Genomic DNA, 19,429 nt, shown 5'->3' on the forward strand with positions numbered 1-19,429 from the left:
ATATTTTATGATCTAAAATTTTCTTACCTTAAAAAGAAGTGTTAAGTTGTTTGCCCCTTCTCAGAATGATCTCTGACTAATCTGCTGTTAGAATTTGTTCTTTATCAATGTTGGCTCTCATTTACTGTTAGCAGTGTATCTGCTTTAGTACCCCACACCTACAGATTTGAATTTGCTTATCTGTTGGCTAGAAAACCAGGTTTTGAAGCTTTTTAGAAGTACATATCACTTAAGAGTTTTGCATGAGGATCTGAGGGGTCCTCTGGCATGAGCTTAAGTGTGCATTACTTATTAATAATATTAGCTACCATTTTTTTGACTGCCTGCCATGTGCCAAACCTTTTGTGAAGCACTTTTCATACAATATTAATTCTCACAGTATCCTGATGTGAAACAGATATTGTACCCACTTAAGGAATAAAGAAATTGCAGCTCAGATAAAGAGATTTGCCCAGTATCTTTAATATGTATCAAGCGGTAGAGCTAGAATTCATGCTCAGTTCAATTAGACCACCTCACTTTCTTTTTCAGAGATGTGGGCATGCATTTTCTGGATAACGATTTTACACATACTTAGTAATGTCTTCTAGTTCATTTCTTAGTTTTTTAAGGTTTGCTTATCTTGTAAAATAAAAATATTGATAGTTGGGAAGAGTATTTTCTATTGTTTCATACTTTGGAAAAGTTAAGGGGAAAATACGATGTAATTTAAATTCTTAAACCCATTATACAGGTTTACTTCTCATTCATGAGGCTTCTGTATATGGATTTAAGAGCCCATTTAATAATCAAGGTCCCCCCAGGTTAGAGATTACAAGGACATTTGAGATTATCATAAGAATATTCACTTAGTGGCATGGCAGTTAAAAAATCAGTGACTATTTAAATATTCCAGGATCTACTTTTCCCTCCCACTGTCTTTGTTGGTCTTTTCCTGACTGATATACTTCGAACACTGTAATGTAAATGCAGTGCTTGCATCACGGGGAACATGAAATTTCTTACATTGCAAAGGATGCAGAATTTCACAAAACCCTGAGAGTGATAATAGAAAACTGGTCAATTACATATAAAATCATTGCCAAATAAGGATCTGATAGAGTTAGACTAGTTATCAGTTAAAGAAAAGGAAATGACAGAAACGGGGACATGATAGATAGTTCAGAGAATTATGTGAATATTTCATGGGACTAAGGAAAGGCCTTTGGGAAAATGAATAAAGCCCTTGAAGTTTATATAGAAATGACTCTCTTTCTAATTATAGTACAAAGCTCTAATATGAAGTAAGGGTGCTATATTTTGCTGTCATAATTTCAAGATTATGTAGGAAAACCTAAATACTTAATTTAGTCTTATTCTAAGAATTTGCATATAGTTATATAAATGTATATAAATGTAGTTATATAAATGTAAAATAAATGTTAAAAATTTTTATGACTTCTGGTTTTTAGATAAAGACAACACTTTCCCATGTACAATGAAATGTTGGTACCCATTTTAAGGAAATTCTATTTCAGTTGCTTTTATCTTTCACCAATTATCCTCTGATAATGAAGACTTCAATTTATCCAGGTGTCCACTTTCCAGAACTGTTAGAGTCATATGTTGGGATTTGATGGGAACATATGGAGCAGCTTTATAATTCATAAACTCATAGATTTCAGTGTGGATGGAGTGTCTCCGTTTATTAGAGACTATGGAGTTAAAAACATTTTACAATTATTAGCTTATTAGGCTAGACTGAGTTTTTTTATTTTAAATCTTTTTTTTTTTTTAAGATTTTATTTATTTATTTGTCAGAGAGAGTGAGCACAGGCAGACAGAGAGACAGGCAGAGGCAGAGGGAGAAGCAGGCTCCCTGCTGAGCAAGGAGCCCGATGTGGGACTCCATCCCAGGACGCTGGGATCATGACCTGAGCCAAAGGCAGCCGCTTAACCAACTGAGCCACTCAGGCGTCCCTAGACTGAGTTTTAATTTGAGAAGATTGAGCCAGATCTCAAAGGATTTGTCTAATACTTTACATTCTCTGCATCTGCTTGCTTTAGGATAACAGTTATGGGTACTTTAACTGATCTCCTAATCAACATTCTTAGTTTTCTATAATTTCCTATTCTCTTCACCAATGATTCTTCAATACCAAGATTTTTAACAGGTAAACTTTGAGGCAAAATGAGAAAACCAAATTCAAAGTGTTAAATTTTTCATTAAGGTAATTTATTCAATTCGAATTATTAGCTTTTATTCCAAGATTATATTCTTTGTACATTATTGACATTAAAATGGTAATTTTTCCATTTTCATGCAACAATGGTAATTTTTCAATGGCCTTATTGACAAAAATTTTAAAACTGATACCCCATTTCATTTTATTTTTTATGAAAATCCAGCAGTTTTAGAAACTAGCTACCTCAGAGATCTTTTTGAAACTCTTAGTCTAATCATATCATTCTCTTGCCTAAAGCCTTCAGGGTCAACCACTGTGGGTTAAGGTGGTATAATGCCACTGGGGTTTTGAATCCATATGTGCATTAAGTATTTTCTGTAAACTAAATAAAATATCTTATTTTTCCCTAAATTTTTTAAATGTAAGAAGATGCTGTATGATGATGATCAGTTTATTTTAAAAGTTTGACTTTCCAGTAGCCTTTGTCATTGTGTATTTTTTTTTTCAATCATTTAATTCCTGTCAGGAAGTCATTAAAATATGTTTACTTTAAAAACCTAATCAGTGGGAGCCCGGGTGGCTCAGTGGGTTAAGCCTCTGCCTTCAGCTCAGGTCATGATCTCAGAGTCCTGGGATCGAGCCCTGTGTCAGGCTCTCTGCTCAGCAGGGAGCCTGTTTCCTCCGCTCTCTCTCTCTCTCTCTGCCTGCCTCTCTGTCTGCTGGTGATCTCTCTGTCAAGTAAATAAATAGAATAAATAAAAAATAAAAATAAATAAAAACCTAATCAGTAAAGATAAAACCATAGGGGGGAAAATGGACTTGGCAATTTTGATTAGTAAAGATTTTGATATAGTAAGAAAATACATAAACCGCATAATATAAATAAAAGTGTGTATGGAAAATATATTCAACATACTGTCTTTGAAAAACTGAGGTATATTACCTTTAATATAAAGAGAATAACTGTAATAAAAATATAACAGAAGGAAAATCAGCAAGGAACATGAATAGCAATTCATAAGAGAAAATAATATGAAAAACTTTCAACTTGATTAAAAATAGAACTTTCAACTTAAGATTTTTTTTCTTCTGGGCACTTAGCAGAATTAAAAAATATCTGTGTGACAGGGCTTGGAGAAGTGGACACTCCTAACTGTTGGTGGTACTGCATATTGGTATGTTCTTTTGAGGATAGTTTGACTGTATATATCAAAAGCCTTAAAAATCCCTGTTTACTTAGCAATACATATTTCTGGGAATGTACTTAGAAAAGTAACAAGGGATGTGATTAATAGTTAGCTGTTAGGTTGTTCATCATAGTGTTTTTTAGTGTAAACTTTTTTACACTACATAAATTTTTACACTAAATAAAACCATTTTGTGGTTTTAGTATAAGCCATAAAAAATTGGAAGCAGGGGCGCCTGGGTGGCTCAGTGGGTTAAAGCCTCTGCCTTCGGCTCAGATCATGATCTCAGGGTCCTGGGATAGAGCCCCACATCGGGCTCTCTGCTCAGCAGGGAGCCTGCTTCCCTTCCTCTTTCTCTCGGCCTGCCTCTCTGCCTACTTGTGATCTCTGTCAAATAAATAAAATCTTTAAAAAAAAAAAATTGGAAGCAATATTAACTGCCAACAGTTGCTTATTAGTTTAAAACAGAAAAAAGATACAGTTCATTCATACAATGGCTAGCCATTAAGAATGATTTTAAGATAAATCTTTAATAACATGGCAAATTATTTATGACATGACATTATTGAAATATAAGAATTAGGCTAACTATCAATAACAGTGTTGGTTTTTTTTTTAAGATGTATTTATTTGACACAGCAAGAAAGGGAGCACAAGCAGGGGGAGTCGGAGAGGGAGAAGCAGGCTTCCCACTGAGCGGGGAGCCTGATGTGGGGCTTGATCCCAGGACCCTGGGATCATGACCTGAGTTGAAGGCAGACGCTTAATGACTGAGCTACCCAGGCGCCCAACAGTGGTTATTTTTTTTTTTTAAGATTTTATTTATTTATTTGAGAGAGAATGAGTGAGAGAGAGCATGAGAGAGGAGAAGGTCAGAGAGAGAAGCAGACTCCCCAAGGAGCTGGGAGCCCGATGCGGGACTCGATCCTGGAAGTCCGGGGTCATGACCTGAGCCGAAGGCAGTCGTTCAACCAACTGAGCCACCCAGGCGCCCCAACAGTGGTTATTTTTATGGTAGACTTCTTTCCGTTTGAAAAATATTTTCAGGATTGCCTGGGTCGCTCAGTTGTTTAAGTGGCTGCCTTCGGCTCAGTTCATGATCCCAGGGTTCTTGCATCAAGTCCCAAGTCAGGCTCTTTGCCAAGTAGGGAGTCTGCTTCACTCTCTCCCTGACTCTCGCCCAACTGTGCTCTTTCTCAAATAAAATCTTTTTTTTAAAATGCAAAGATGTTAAAAGAATTTTTAAAAGATATTGGGACTTAAAATAGAATAAATCCATGATATGTTCTTCTCTTATCTCTACTTTTCAGTACACAGTACTCCTAACTACTGTTGCCTCTCAGAGTATACCATCCCCTTACATGCCTCTGTACCTTTGCTTATCCCTTGGTCACTTAGGGAATGCCTGCCTCATCTTTTAAAATCAGTTCAAACGACCACCATAAAGTATTTCCTGACCACCCTTTTCTTTGCTAATTCCATGCAATTATTGTGTACAATTATGTATTTATAATTTCTTCTCCACTAGGCAGTGAACTCCTATCTCATTCACACATAGTAAATATTTGTGAGTATTTATTATATGCCTGGCACTGTGTATGTTGCGAACTACAGATCTAACAATGAACTATGCAGACGTTTCTCCTGTCTTAAGGAGTTTTTAGCCTTATGAAGTTATTCCTTACAGTGTACATTAAGTGTTATGACAGAAGTATAGAGTATAGAGTACCTTGGGAGATTGGTAAATCTACCCCAGGCTGGATAGGGAAGGAAGTCTTCCTGGAGCGGATGATAGCTGAATAATAATAAAAAGAAAGGAAGTGTGTCAGGTCAAGGGGTAGGGGGAAGGTGGTTTCAAGTAGTAGAAACCGCTTGTACAACAGCCTGGAATTTTAAAACTGTTAAGTTTAAAGAAGGTTGTTACGGTATTTATGGATACTGAGGTTGATTTCTGATAAAAAATAATTCAATATAATTTTATCTTGGAAGAAGTTCCAGAATTTCTTTTCTCTGCCAGAGATTAGGAAGTAATATATAACAGCATATGTTAGAGAAAGCATCCTAATGTTGAATTAGGCAGAAGTTCAAGTCTGGGAAAAGAAATAAAAGAAATTCAAGAGTGATTGGTAGGTCTGTTATCTTTTAATTATTTGTATAAAATGTATTCTCACTAAGGATTGAAAATTAGTGTAAAATAATTAAAAGTCTGAATTGTAGAGTATTTTATTGGTGTATTTTATAATCTTAACTGGTCCTAATAAAATATTGCTAAGTATGATTTTTTGAGGGAATGCCTTTGAATTAATAGATTAAAAATACAGCATTTTATTAGCAATTTTTATATGTAAATGTGTTCTAAATAGAAAGACATTACTTGTAGCAGAGTAACTAGTTCTCATAATTATGAACCCTTTATGCTTAACATATATCCCTCTGCAATTATGTCTTCAAAATCTCCTGTCTCTTATTAAATCGTTTCTTACCATTTATGTTTCCTATACAGATTCTAAAGTTCTTCTTTCTTTCTAGCACTATTCTTCAAACATCCACCCCATATCCAGTTCCAAATAAAAATCAGTAATACAAAGCGAATGGATAAAATTACATTGTGGTCCTCATTGAATCATACTGTCCTTCCCTGTGATTATGTGAATTAATGCTTACTTTTTATTGATATCCATATCACTGGGTTTATACAGGCAGTTTGTAGTCCTTTTTTGTTTGTTTTCTTGATTAGGTAATATAGAGATTGTTTCTTAAGTTTTTTTTAACAAGACATGAAATAAACCAATTTTTCTTTTCTGCTTTGTAGATTTCTTGATAACCGACTGTTTGCTACCTGCTCTGATGACACTACAATAGCACTATGGGATCTGAGAAAACTGAACACCAAAGTATGCACTTTACATGGTCACACTAGCTGGGTGAAGAACATCGAATATGATACTAATACAAGACTCTTAGTAACATCAGGATTTGATGGAAATGTCATTATTTGGGACACCAACAGGTTTGTGAATAGGAGACCATGTTAGGATTGTGAACAATAAAAAAAATTTTTTTAAGATTTCTTTATGTGACAGAGGGAGAGACAGCAAGCATGTGAGGGGTGGGGAGTGGCAGAGGGAGAGGGAGAGAGAGAATCTCAAGCAGATTCCCTGTTGAACCCAGAACCTGGTATGGGTCTCTGTCTCACAACCCTGAGATCATGACCTAAAAAATCAGGAGTTGGGCGCTTAACTGACTGAGCCACCCAGATGTCCCCCCAAAATATTTGTTAAAATGGTAAACAAATTCAGTGTTCTATCTTAGCTTTCATATCTCTTTAGGAGAAAAACCTGACTTTGGGAAAAATAAAAAATGATTCCATCTTTTGTTACTTCCTTTAGTCAACTAAAAAATTTGGAGAAAATTAAATGGAAAGGAAACAAAAGTTTATAGTTATAAACTTAGAGTTATATATATATATATATACTATATAGTTTATAGTTAATGATGAAAACTGGTTTATAAGATGAGTTTCCTAAACTTAAGGAATTTAAGGAAAGATTTTTTTATTTCCTCTGTGGAACAAGTGTTTTTCGTTCTTCAGTCCTTCAATTCTAAACCTATTTATTTTGTAATTTTTGTACTTTTTTTCATGCATTAAAATAGTTTCCCAGTGGGAATGTTTAGAAATAATGTGTGGTACAGTTTAGGTGTTACTATGGGAGGAGAAGAGAGGGTTTCTACTGGCATTTAGTCAATAGGGATCAGAGTTCCTAAACATCTTGCATGGAACATTTTGCACAGTAGACTAGTCCCATCTAAAGTGTCAGTGATTCCTCTGTTGTAAAACACTTCAGTGAAATGTCTCCTTATAGAGAAATTGATTATTTAAAGAGTTGGAGTTTGGGGCACCTGGATGGTTCAGTTGGTTAAGCATCTCTTGATCTCAGCTCAGGTCTTGATCTCAGGGTCGTTAGTTAAACCCTGCAGTAGGCTGCATGCTGGGTGTGGTGCCTACATTAAAAAAAAAAATAGTTAAGAAAAGGAGTTGAAATTCGAAAAATAATTAAAATATACCTGTTGCTAGCTATGGTGAAATAACAATACAGTGATACATCAGGACCATTTCTGAAATATTCTTTTCAGAGGTCATATATAAAAAGAGAAGAAGGGGATATGCTTAAAGATTTCTAACTATGCATATTGTTTGAGCAGAGGATGTACAGATTTCTTTAGATTAAGACAAGCGTATCTGTTAAAATTTAGGGTTTTTTTTAAATTTAGAAATAAAATTGGAATAGGAATATGAATGGTAAGTTCTAAATTAGTGGACAGAAGCTAGGAAAACATGATCAGTCCAATAGAGGCAGAGAAGGGGGAAAATCATTTTTTAAAAAGAGGCAAATTGGGAAGCAGAAAAATATGGTAGGTAGAAAAACCAAATATCAATAATTGCAATAAATATATATGGACTGAAGTAGCCAGTTAAAAAACGGATAAGGTTAGATTAAATTAAAAAGGAAAACCAAACTATGTTCTTTGTAAGGAACACACCCAAAACATGCAAGTGAGAAAGTCAAAGTAAAACCATGGGGAAGAAATAACAGGCAAATTGAAATCAGAGAAAAACTGTTATATCTACATTAATAGCAGAATTAGAATTTAGGCATAAAGCATTTTTAGTGGTAAAGAAAAAAGTACTAAAAGGTTTATTTCACTAGAACATAAAAGAAATCTTAAATGCATCTACACATTAAATGAAGCTAACACAGCTTCGAATCATAAAAAGCAAAACTGGACAGAATTATAAGAAAAAAGTAAGAATCCCCATCTCAGTGGAAAATATTAACACTATACTCTCATTTACTAGTAGATAAAATAGACTAAAAAGTTAGTAAGACCATAGGAGATCTTACTGTAATAAACCTGATTTATTAGGCATATTTTAGGATTCTCCCAAAAATTGTGAATACATCCTCTGAAGCAGACTTAGAATATGTACAAAAGTAGGGCATGTACTAGATTACAAAATAAGTTTCAACCGGTATCAAAGATTTGTTATCACACAAATGATTTTTCCTGACCTCAGTATGGTTTAATTAACACAGATAACTAAAAATTCCCCATGTTTGGAGATTTATAAGCTCACTTCCTAAGTAATTCATGGATTAAAGAAGAAGTCATAGGGAAATCAGTAGACTGAAAATTAGTGAACTAAGCATTTTACTCAGAAAAACTGGAAAAAGATAAAAAAGAGTAAACCCAATGAAAGATTATGGAAATAATAACAATAAAAGCAGAAATTAGTAAAATTGAAAATGAACGTGCAATAAAGTTTTTTTAAAAGCCTGCTTTTTGAAAAAGGCAATTGAATATGCAATTCTCTGATAAGATTCATCCAGAGAAATAAGACAAAAGACTAATCTTAACAATAAAGAGACAACAAAAAATATATAGTATGATACCACTTTTATGCGAGTATACTTGAAAACTTTGATGAAATAGTTTATTCAAAAAATACACCTTAGCAAAACTGATCAAGAGAGAAATAGAAAACCTAAAATACATCTGTTACATGGACTGATACTTAACCAATATGCAGTGATTTAGCTGAAATAGTTAAGATATTAAATTACTTCTGTAGTTAATACAGAAGTTAAATGTTGTAACTGTAGTTAAATGATAAATAGTCACTATCCTGAATCATCCCTGGGTGGTCATATCTTGGCACCCTCTGGTTACCCAGACCCTTCTTTTAGGGATACCTCCCTGAAGATCTTCCTATGATCTAGTAGCTAAAGTCCCCCATAAACTACCCTTCCACTCCCCCTTTTTTTTGGTTGTTCAACATCTCATTTAATTCTGAGAACAGCCTCATGAGTTAGATTACTATTATTATCCCATTTTAGAGCTAAAGAAACCAAGTTCAGAAAGGTTGGGTAATTTGCCCACATGACTGTGAATAAGATAGTAAGATACGAGCCAAGAGTCAAACCCTTGGTTTATAGACTCCTGAGGGGGCACCCTTTGCTGATAGGAGTTTTAAGATCTTCTAGTAGAGTAACTCCAGGACTCAGTTCCAACACCGCCAACTGCATCAATTTTGACTGGATCGTTTTCATGCATGCTGATTATTTAAATATTCTAAACATTGCTTCTGATATAGCCATTAAAGAAATGGAAAATATCAGTTAAAATTTATTTACTAGTAAAACAGCAGGCCTGTCAGTTTTACAGGTGACTTCTGTAAGATAGTGCAAGAAACAGAACTTCCAATTTTATTAAGTTCACATTCCAGAAAAAAGGGGAGTTCTCCTTACCTCATGTATGAAACTAGTATAACTTTAATATATAAACTCAATAAAGGTAATATTAGAAGAGAAAAATTGAAAGGTCAATCTGTAATGTGAATGTAGATACAAATATCCTAAAGAGAAGGAAACTGAAACTTGTAAGATATTAATTAAAATATCATAACCAAGTTGGGTTTGTTCAAGGAATGAAAAAATGATATATCTGGTGTGCCTGGCTGGCTCAGTCGGAAGAGCATGCAGCTGTTGGTCTCAGTGTTGTGAGTTCGAGCCCTATGTTGGGTGTAGAGGTCACTTAAAATCTTAAAATAGAAATTCTTTTTTTTTTTTTTTAATTTTATTTGACAGAAAGAGAGTGTGCACTAGCTAAGAGAGCAGCAGGCAGAGGGAAAGGGAGAAGCAGGCCCCTTTCTGAGTGGGGAGCCCAATGTGGGGCCCGATCCCAGGACCCTGGGATCATGACCTGAGCTGAAGGCAGACACTTAACCGACTGAGCCACCCAGGCACACCTGTCAGTAGAAATTATATTAATATAACTCATCACATTAACAGATTAAACAGAAAGTCCATATGATTGTTTTAATCAAGGAATAAAATTCAACATTCAATCATAATTAAAAGCAAAAGGGATAGTATCAGTCTTACAGAGATTAAAAGGATTATAGAGGGATACAATGAACAATTTTATCACAACAAATGAGACAACTTAGATAACAGATACCTGGAGAGTCACAAATTACTTAAACTGATTCCAGAACAAATAGAAAATCTATAGACCTACAGACCTAAAGGAAGTAAAAAAATCGAACTGGTAATTTAAAAATCTTTCCACAGTGAAAAACCCAGTTCCAAAAGTCTTCACTGGTGAATTTTTCCAAACATTTATAGAATAAGTAATACCAATCTTTTACAAACTCTTCCAAAAAATAGAGGAGGAGAGAACATTTCCAGACTCATTTTATGAGGCTGGTATTATTACTTTTGATACCAAAACAGACAAACATCATAAGAATAGAAAACTACAGGGGCACCTGAAGGCTCACTGCCTTCAGCTCAGGTCATCATCTTAAGGTCTTGGGATTGAGCCCCGCATCGGGCTCTCTGCTCAGCAGGGAGCCTGCTTCCCTCTCTCTCTCTGCCTGCCTCTCTGCCTGCCTCTTTGCCTACTTGTGATCTCTATCTGTCAAATAAATAAATAAAATCTTAAAAAAAAAACAAAAAACTACAGACCAGTATTTCTCAAAAACAAAAAGAAGAAGAAAAATAGATACAAAAATCCTCAACAAAATATTAACAAATCAAACCTAGCATCATGTATAAGGGATTATATGTCACAATAGAATTTACCGCAGGTGTAGAGGGTTGGTTTAATATCCAAAAATCAATTAATGTAATACATTGTATTAATAAAGATCAGAACCCATAAACAGGATCATTTCAAGAAAGCCAGAAAAGCACTTGACAGAAATCCAATGCCCATTTGTAATAAAACTGGGAATAATAGGGAACTTTTATTCCCTAGACATCTGATAAAGGACACCTATGAGAAATTTATGGTTAAGATCATTTTTGTAAATATTTTTTTTTATTAGAGCACACTAGCAAGGGTGGGTAGGGGCAGAGGAAGAGGAACAATTAGGCTTCCTGCTGAGCTGGGAGCCCAGAGACACAGGGCTTGATCCCAGGACCTTGAGATCATGACCTGAGCTGAAGATGGATGCTTAACCAATTGAGCCACCCAGGCGACCCTGGCTAAAATCGTGTCAATGCTGAAAGACTGAGTACATTCACCCTGAGACTGGGAACAAGGCAAGGATGTCTGCTCCCAACACTTTTATTCAATATTGTATTGGAGGTACAATTGCACTGGAAGTACAGTCAGACAAGAAAAAAATAGCAGGCATCCAGATTGAAAAGGAAGAAGTAATATTCTTGTCAAATATGATCTTATAGAAAATCTTAAGGATTCCACAAAAATACTAGAACTAATAAGTTCAGCAAGGTCACAAAATATTCAACATTAATATATACAAATAAACTGTATTTCTACTTACAAGCAATGAACAATCTAAAAATGAAGAAAATTCCATTCATAATAGCATCTAAAGAAATAAGACACTTAGGAATGTATTTAACAAAAGAAGTATAAGATTTGTAGACTGAAAACTATAAAAACATTTCTGAAAGAAATATAAGAAGATGTAAATGAATGGAGAGGCATTCCATCTTCATGGATTAAAAGACTTCAGCATCATTAAGATAGGTAACCTGGCTGGTTCAGGAGAGCATGTGACTCTTGATCTTGGGGCTATGAGTTCAAGCCCCACATTGGGTATAGAGCTTACTTAAAAAATTAATAAAATAAGATTACAGAGGATAAACAAATTTTTTTTTAAAGATGGCAACTGTCTACAAATTCATCTTAGGTTTGGTGCAATCCCAATCAAAATTCCAGCTGCCTTTTTTGGACCAATTGTCATGCTGATTCTAAAATTTATATGGAAATACAAAGGACCCAGAATAGCCAAAACAATCTTTGAAGAACAAAGTTGAAATTTTAGAACTTAGTACAGAGCCATAGTAATCAAGACAGTGTTTACTGGCATGGGATAGGCATATAAATCAAAGGAACAGAATTTTGAGAGTCCAGAAATAAACTGTTGCATGTGTGATCAGTTGATTTTCAACAGAGGTGCCAAGGTAGTTCACTGGTTCAGAAAAGGATAGTCTTTTCAATAAATGATATCTGAGCAACTGGGTATCCACATGCAAAAAGATTAATTTAGACCCTTATCTTATATCAAAAAAAGGAACTCAAAATGGATTTAAACCTGAAGGTAAGAGACAAAGTTACATAATTCATAGAAGAAAAAGTGGGATTAAATCTTCATGCAAACCAAGTACAAGTGATTCCAAAAAATAAATAAAATGGACTTCATTAAAATTAAAAACTTTTGTGTATCAGATGATACCATTACGAAAGTGAAAAGAAAAACTACAGCATGGGAGAAAATATTTGTAAATTATATCTGATAAAGGATTTGTGCCCAAAATATATAAAGAATTCTTGCAACTCACTTTGTATATACACAAATAACCCAATTTTTAAGTTTTTTAAAAAATGGGCAAAATAGGGACGCCTGGGTGGCTCAGTTGGTTAAGCGGCTGCCTTTGGCTCAGGTCATGATCCCAGCGCCCTGGGATCGAGTCCCACATCGGGCTCCTTGCTCGGCAGGGAGCCTGCTTCTCCCTCTGCCTCTGCCTACCACTCTGTCTGCCTGTGCTCGTTCGCTCTCTCTCTCTAACAAATAAATTTTTAAAAAAAAATTTTAAAAAAATGGGCAAAATATCTGCATAGACATTTCACCAAGGAGGATAATACAAATGATTAATAGGCATGTGAAAAGATGTTCAACGTCATTATTCATAAGGAAAAGGCAAGTCAAAACCAAATGAGGAACAATTTCATATCCACTGAGAAGGCTTTAATTTTAAAAAGACAGGTATTAGCAAGAATGTGGAGAAACTGCATCCTCATACATTGCTGGTAGGGATGTAAAATGCAGCCACTTTAGAAAAGTTTGGTAGTTTTTTAAAATGTTAAGCATAGAGTTGCCATCTGACCAGCCATTCTACTCCTAGGTATCTACCCAAGAGAAATGAACACCTATCACCACACAAAGATTTGTACATGAATGCTTATAACAGTATTCATAATATCCCCAAAAGGGAACCAGTACAAATACCTCTTCATTGGTCAATGAATAAACAAAATGTGGTATATCTATACAATAGAATAGTATTTGGTAATGAAAAGTAACAGAGTACTAATGTGCTACAGTATGGATGAAGCTCAAAAAACAGTATGCCAAAGTGAAAAAAGTCAAACCAAAAGACCACTTGCTGTATAATTTTTAAATGTCCACAATAAGCAGATCTATAGAAATAGAAATAGATTAGTGGCTGCCTGTGACTGGGAGTAGGAACAGAGAAAGATAGCTAGTGGGCAGGAGGGATCTTTTTAGGATGATGAAAATGTTCTAAAATTGAGTTGATGATTTCACAACTCCATAAATTTACTAAAAATCACTTGTTAACTTAAAATGAGTGAATTTATGATATGTAAATTATATCAGTAAAGCTATTAGACTAAATTAAAAATGGAAACTCATCAAAAGTATACACTGAAACCTATAGGATATTTTTAAATAGTGTAACTTTTAGAAGTTTCCTTTATAGGAGTACCTGGCTGGCTCAGCAGAACACGTGACTCTTGATCTCAAGGTTGTGAGTTGAAGCCCCACATTGAGTAAAGAGCTTACTCTAAAAAAAAAAAAAATTTTTTTTTCTATAAAATCAGGAAGGGAAGGGGCGCCTGAGTGGCTCACTGGGTTAAAGCCTCTGTCATCAGCTCAGGTCATGATCCCAGGGTCCTGGCATTGAGCCCTGCTTTGGGCTCTCTGCTCTCTGCCTGACTACTTGTGATATCTATCTATCTCTCTCTCTCTCTCTCTGTCAAATAATTAAATAAAATCCTAAAAAATCAGGAAGGGAGAGAACATGGCTGCTATTACTACTACTGTATACCACTATTTTGGGGTGGCAGAAGACAGGGTCCTAGTTGGTGCAGGAAAATAAGTATAAGGATTAGAAGGGGAAAAAATGAAAAAAATAGCATTCACAGATGATATGATTGTCTATATGAAGGGTTGGCAAATTTTCTGTAAAGGACTGTGTAATAAGTATTTTCAGCTTTGTGTGCTGTATAGTCTCTGAGCAGCCATTGACAATACATAAATGGATATTGCTGTGTTCCAACCAACCTTCTATATAAAAACAGGCAATAGGCCAGACTTGGCCCATAGACCCGTGTTCTGACTGATCTATGTGAAAAATCTTAGAAATTCTGCTGACAAATTATCAGAATTAATAAGAGTTAACCAAGATTGCTGACATAAGATCAAAATGTAAAAATCAGTAGTGTTCCTATTTATCACAAGAAACAATTTTAAAAAATTTAAGTACGTAGTTTTTAGTGATTAAAATTAAAAAAAAAAAACAAGGGTGGGTCAAGTAGCAGATTAGACACAACTTTAAAAAATAGATTGGAAGCTAGATATTAAAAATTATCCAGAGTATAACAAAAATGAGGAAATAGAATATAAGAAAGAGCGGCTATGAGGCAAGGAGAATAAAATGTGAATGTTTCAAACATCTATTTGGAGTTCCAAAAGAAGAGAGAAAATAAGTGACAGGCAATATTGGAATAATGATGGAGAATTTCCCAGAATATATGAATAATATGAATCTTATGATTTAGCAAGTTAAATGAATCCCAGTAAAATAGAAAGAAATCCAAATTTAAACATATATCAGAGTGAGACTGCAATACTCCAAAGACAAAGAGACCAAAGGAAAAAAAAAGATAAATTGTCCAAAGTAACAATTGCCTAATAGCAGACTTAAAAATAGCAACAATGGAAGCCAGGACTCAGTGGAATATTATCCCCAGTATTCAGAAAGACACAACTATTAACCTGAAGTTTACATGCTCAGCTTAATCTTTAATCAGAGTGGAATATTTTCAGAACAATATAAAGTGACAGTTTACCTCAACAAAATCTTACTTTAAAATGTATATTTCAGAAAGAAAGAATAAAATGGAAAGTTGGAGATGAAAGAAGGAATGGTGAGCCAAAAAAAAAAAAAAGTTTTATCATGTGTATAAGGCTAAGCATACACTGTAAATTCTAGTTTCAAGATTGAAAATATGACTGTTAACCAAATCCTTATATTTATGATAATTCTAGGTTTTGTTTTGATTTCTTCTGTTAGGTGTACAGAAGATGGGTGTCCACATAAGAAATTCTTTCACACACGTTTTCTTATGCGAATGAGATTAACACCAGATTGTTCCAAAATGTTGATCTCAACGTCCTCTGGATATCTCTTGATTTTGCATGATCTTGACTTAACCAAGTCTTTAGAAGTAGGCAGCTATCCCATTTTGAGAGCAAGAAGAACTACATCAAGTTCAGGTAAGCTTTTCCTTTTTGATTTCAGAAAGTTTTCCATAGAGTTTCACACAAATGGATGGTATATGTTTCCATTCTGAGAATGATACCAGGAAGGAGGGAAGGAAATTTGAAGACATTTTTGGAAAGCTCATTGAGAGCTTTTTTCCCAAGGAAGTATGACTATGAATTTCTCACATAGCATTAATTTGTGCTTCTGTATCACCAATGGTATAGGAAGGACTACTGACTATAAAAATATTTTCTTTTAGCTCTTTCTGCTATCCAGAAAATCTTTTATTTATTTTTTATTAACATATAATGTATTATTTGCCCCAGGGGTATAGGTCTGTGAATCATCAGGCTTACACATTTCACAGCACTCACCATAGCACATACCCTCCCCAGTGTCCATAACCCAGCCACCCTATCCCTACCCTTTCATTCCGCAGCAACCCTCAGTTTGTTTCCTGAGATTAAGAGTCTCATGGTTTGTTTCCCTCCTGATCCCATCTTGGTTTTTTTCCCTCCCTAGCCCCCAATATCCCCCGCCCTGCCTCTCAAATTCCTTGTATCAGAGAGATCATATGATAATTGCCTTTCTCTGATTGACTTATTTCGCTTAGCATAATACCTTCTAGTTCCATCTGCGTGATTGCAAATGGCAAGATTTCATTTCTTTTGATGGCTGCATAGTATTCCATTGTGTGTGTGTGTGTGTGTGTGTGTGTGTGTGTGTGTGTGTGTGTACCACATCTTTATCCATTCATCTGTTGATGGACATCTAGGTTCTTTCCATAGTTTCGCTATTGTGGACATTGCTGCTATAAACATTTTGGTGCATGTGCCCCTTCAGATCACTACATTTGTATCTTTAGGGTAAATACCCAGTAGTGTGATTTGCTGGGTCGTAGGGTAGCTCTATTTTCAACTTTTTGAGGAAACTCCAAGCTGTTTTCCAGAGTGGCTGCACCAGCTTGCATTCCTACCAATAGTGTAGGAGGGTTCCCCATTCTCTGCATCCTCTCCAACATCTGTCATTTCCTGACTTGTTAATTTTAGCCATTCTGACTGGTGTGAGGTGGTATCTCACTGTGGTTTTGATTTGTATTCCCCTGATGCCGAGTGATGTTGAGCATTTTTTCATGTATCTGTTGGCCATTTGGATATCTTCCAGGAAATCTTTTATCAGTATTTCTAAATCATCACTATCTCAAAAGTTAATGGTGGCCCAAGGTAGGATCTATCTTTTTAAGTGCTTCTGAAGCCCAACAGAGCTTTATTACTATTTTTATTTTATTTTATTTCATTTCATTTATATTTCACAACCCTGAGATCAAGACCTGAGCTGAGATCGAGAGCTAGACGCTGAACTCACTGAGCCACCCTGGCGCCCCACCTAGCAGAGCTTTTAAGATATATTCAGTATAGCATGGTTTCACTTATTTGTGGAGCATAACAAATAACATGGAGGACATGGGGAGATGGAGAGGAGAAGGGAGTTGAGGGAAATTGGAAGGGGAGGTGAACCATGAGAGACTATGGACTCTGAAAAACAACCTGAGGGTTTTGAAGGGGCGGGGGTGGGAGGTTGGGGGAACCAGGTGGTGGGTATTAGGGAGGGCACACATTGCATGGAGCACTGGGTGTGGTGCAAAAACAATGAATACTGTTACGCTGAAAATAAAAAAAATAAAATATATATTCAATATAGAGCTTTACTTTTAAGTCTGTATTACATCCCAGACTTCTAGATGTCTATACCCAGGTAGCTGGTGCCATCCTCTTTCACAACCCCTAAATATCCTCTTGCTAAAACTGTATTCTGGTTTGTTTGTTTGTTTTAGGATTTATTTATTTATTTTTCAGCGTGGCGGAGGTTGCAGAGGGAGAGAGAAGCCGACGCATACTCCCCACCAAGCAGGGAACACACTGGAGCGGGGAACCTCAATCCCAGGACCCCGAGATTATGACCCAAGTTGAAACCAAGAATCAGCTGCTTAACCAACTGAGCCACTTACATGCCCCTAAAGCTGTATTCCTTTTCCTGTTGCTGATTCCATTAGAATGCTTCAGTGAAATTGGGGGTCAGAAAAACTTATGTACTGTAATTTATCTACATTATTTGATAGAGTCTATACTTCATCACCTTTGGGGAAAATAGGGCTATTCCAGGAACATACCTATTTAAGAGTAGAAATTTAAGTTTTATCAACTTATTTGCAAAGCAAGGGATTTCCTAAGTATGTGAGTATAATCCTTTTACATTCAGAATTTATTTTTAGGTTAAACATTAATAATCAACTTTAGCTTAATAAGAGGTAGTGACTTAGAAGGTCTGGTTGGTATTTTTTTATTCAAAAACCAAGAACATTTTCTGTCTTCTAAGAGTAACTCTGATAATAACATCAAAAGGAATTAGATGAAGAAATCCTCATAAAAGTATGGGACCACCAGAAGAGTGAGATGAAACAGAGTAAACAGAGTTGCTGTTTGGAGTAATACATCAGATCCAACTATCTGATACTCAGTGTTTGTTTTTCAACAGATTTCAGTATGAAGTTTATATTGCATTTCAGAGATAGTATTCACATAATCCCATGAATGATAACAATTGTTTGGCATGCTTAAGAAGGCTCATTTATGGGATGCCTGGGTGGCTCAGTTGGTTAAGCGGCTGCCTTTGGCTCAGGTCATGATCCCAGCGTCCTGGAATTGAGTCCTGCATCGGGCTCCTTGCTCAGCAGGGAGCCTACTTCTCCCTCTGCCTCTGCCTGCCACTCTGTCTGCCTGTGCTCACTCTCTCTCTCTGACAAATAAATAAATAAATAAAATCTTTAAAAAAAAAAAAATAAGGCTCATTTACTGTTCTCAGTAATGAACCTGGTATTTGGACCCTATTCTAAGAGTAAATGGGCTGATGAACAGCTCAATTTTCATGTTTATTGAATTTTCTTGTTCGTCTTACTACAGAAGTGATGGGGAACCCAGAGATGCTCCTGTGTTTTTTTGGTTTGTCATTTTTATTTTACTTAAGCAAGTCTTGGTAGAAGAGATTTTAGAAAGGGCCCAGGCCTTAGATAGAACACTTCAAAGAGCTGCCTTACCTACCTTGGTCTTAGTTATAGGCCTGCTTTAAGTGGGCATGTACTTGCCATGTTTCAGATGGATTTTCACAGTATGCTTCAACTAGATGATTAAAAAGTTAAGAGATGCTATTAAAGTTCTGCTAAGTTTACTGTCAGAACTTTTTGTATTTTCAAGATCTGACTACTTCATCAAGTTCATCTGGTCCTCGAGTTTCTAGTTCACCTTGTCATCATAGTGATTCTAATTCATCTTCTGAGAAACACATGTCACGAGCCTCACAAAGAGAAGGTAGGTTAAAGGTGGAATTTTATAATCTTGTAACAACAGATTCTACCAAATAGCTTTCTTTGGTTTAGTTTTAATCCAGACAAAAGCCATTGACCCTCGGTCATTTTCAAAAGCTAACCAGTCTCTAGGGTTGGATATCTTGGGCTTACATCATTGTTGGAATTTGAGCTTTGGTTTTATTTACTGAATTTAGTTTGGTCTAGATTAGAGAAAAAGTAGTTTGGACATGTAGATTCCAATCGAGGTTGTTACGGAAATTAAATGAGATATGCATGTGAGGGTGCTGTATAAGGTAATGCGTTTGTCAGGTGCTTGTGAAAGTCGCCTAGTTCCAGCCTGGTAGGCATTTTGCTCTCCCATTTCTTTATCCAAGCAATGCCTGAAAC

The 19,429-nt window shown here is 35.5% G+C and overlaps 1 protein-coding gene across 1 annotated transcript in view; it reads left to right on the forward strand.

Annotated features, from left to right (window-relative positions):
- The window catches only part of DCAF10 (DDB1 and CUL4 associated factor 10), a 42,964-nt gene that overhangs the window by 17,778 nt on the left and 5,757 nt on the right, over positions 1-19,429 (forward strand). The window contains exons 3-5 of the mRNA XM_080820820.1: positions 6,165-6,362; positions 15,487-15,689; positions 18,930-19,043. Coding sequence (XP_080676946.1) covers positions 6,165-6,362; positions 15,487-15,689; positions 18,930-19,043 — 515 coding nt within the window. The remainder of the gene's footprint in view (positions 1-6,164; positions 6,363-15,486; positions 15,690-18,929; positions 19,044-19,429) is intronic.

Source organism: Martes martes (assembly GCF_963455335.1).
Source record: "Martes martes genome assembly, chromosome: 12".
Lineage (NCBI taxonomy): Eukaryota > Metazoa > Chordata > Mammalia > Carnivora > Mustelidae > Martes > Martes martes.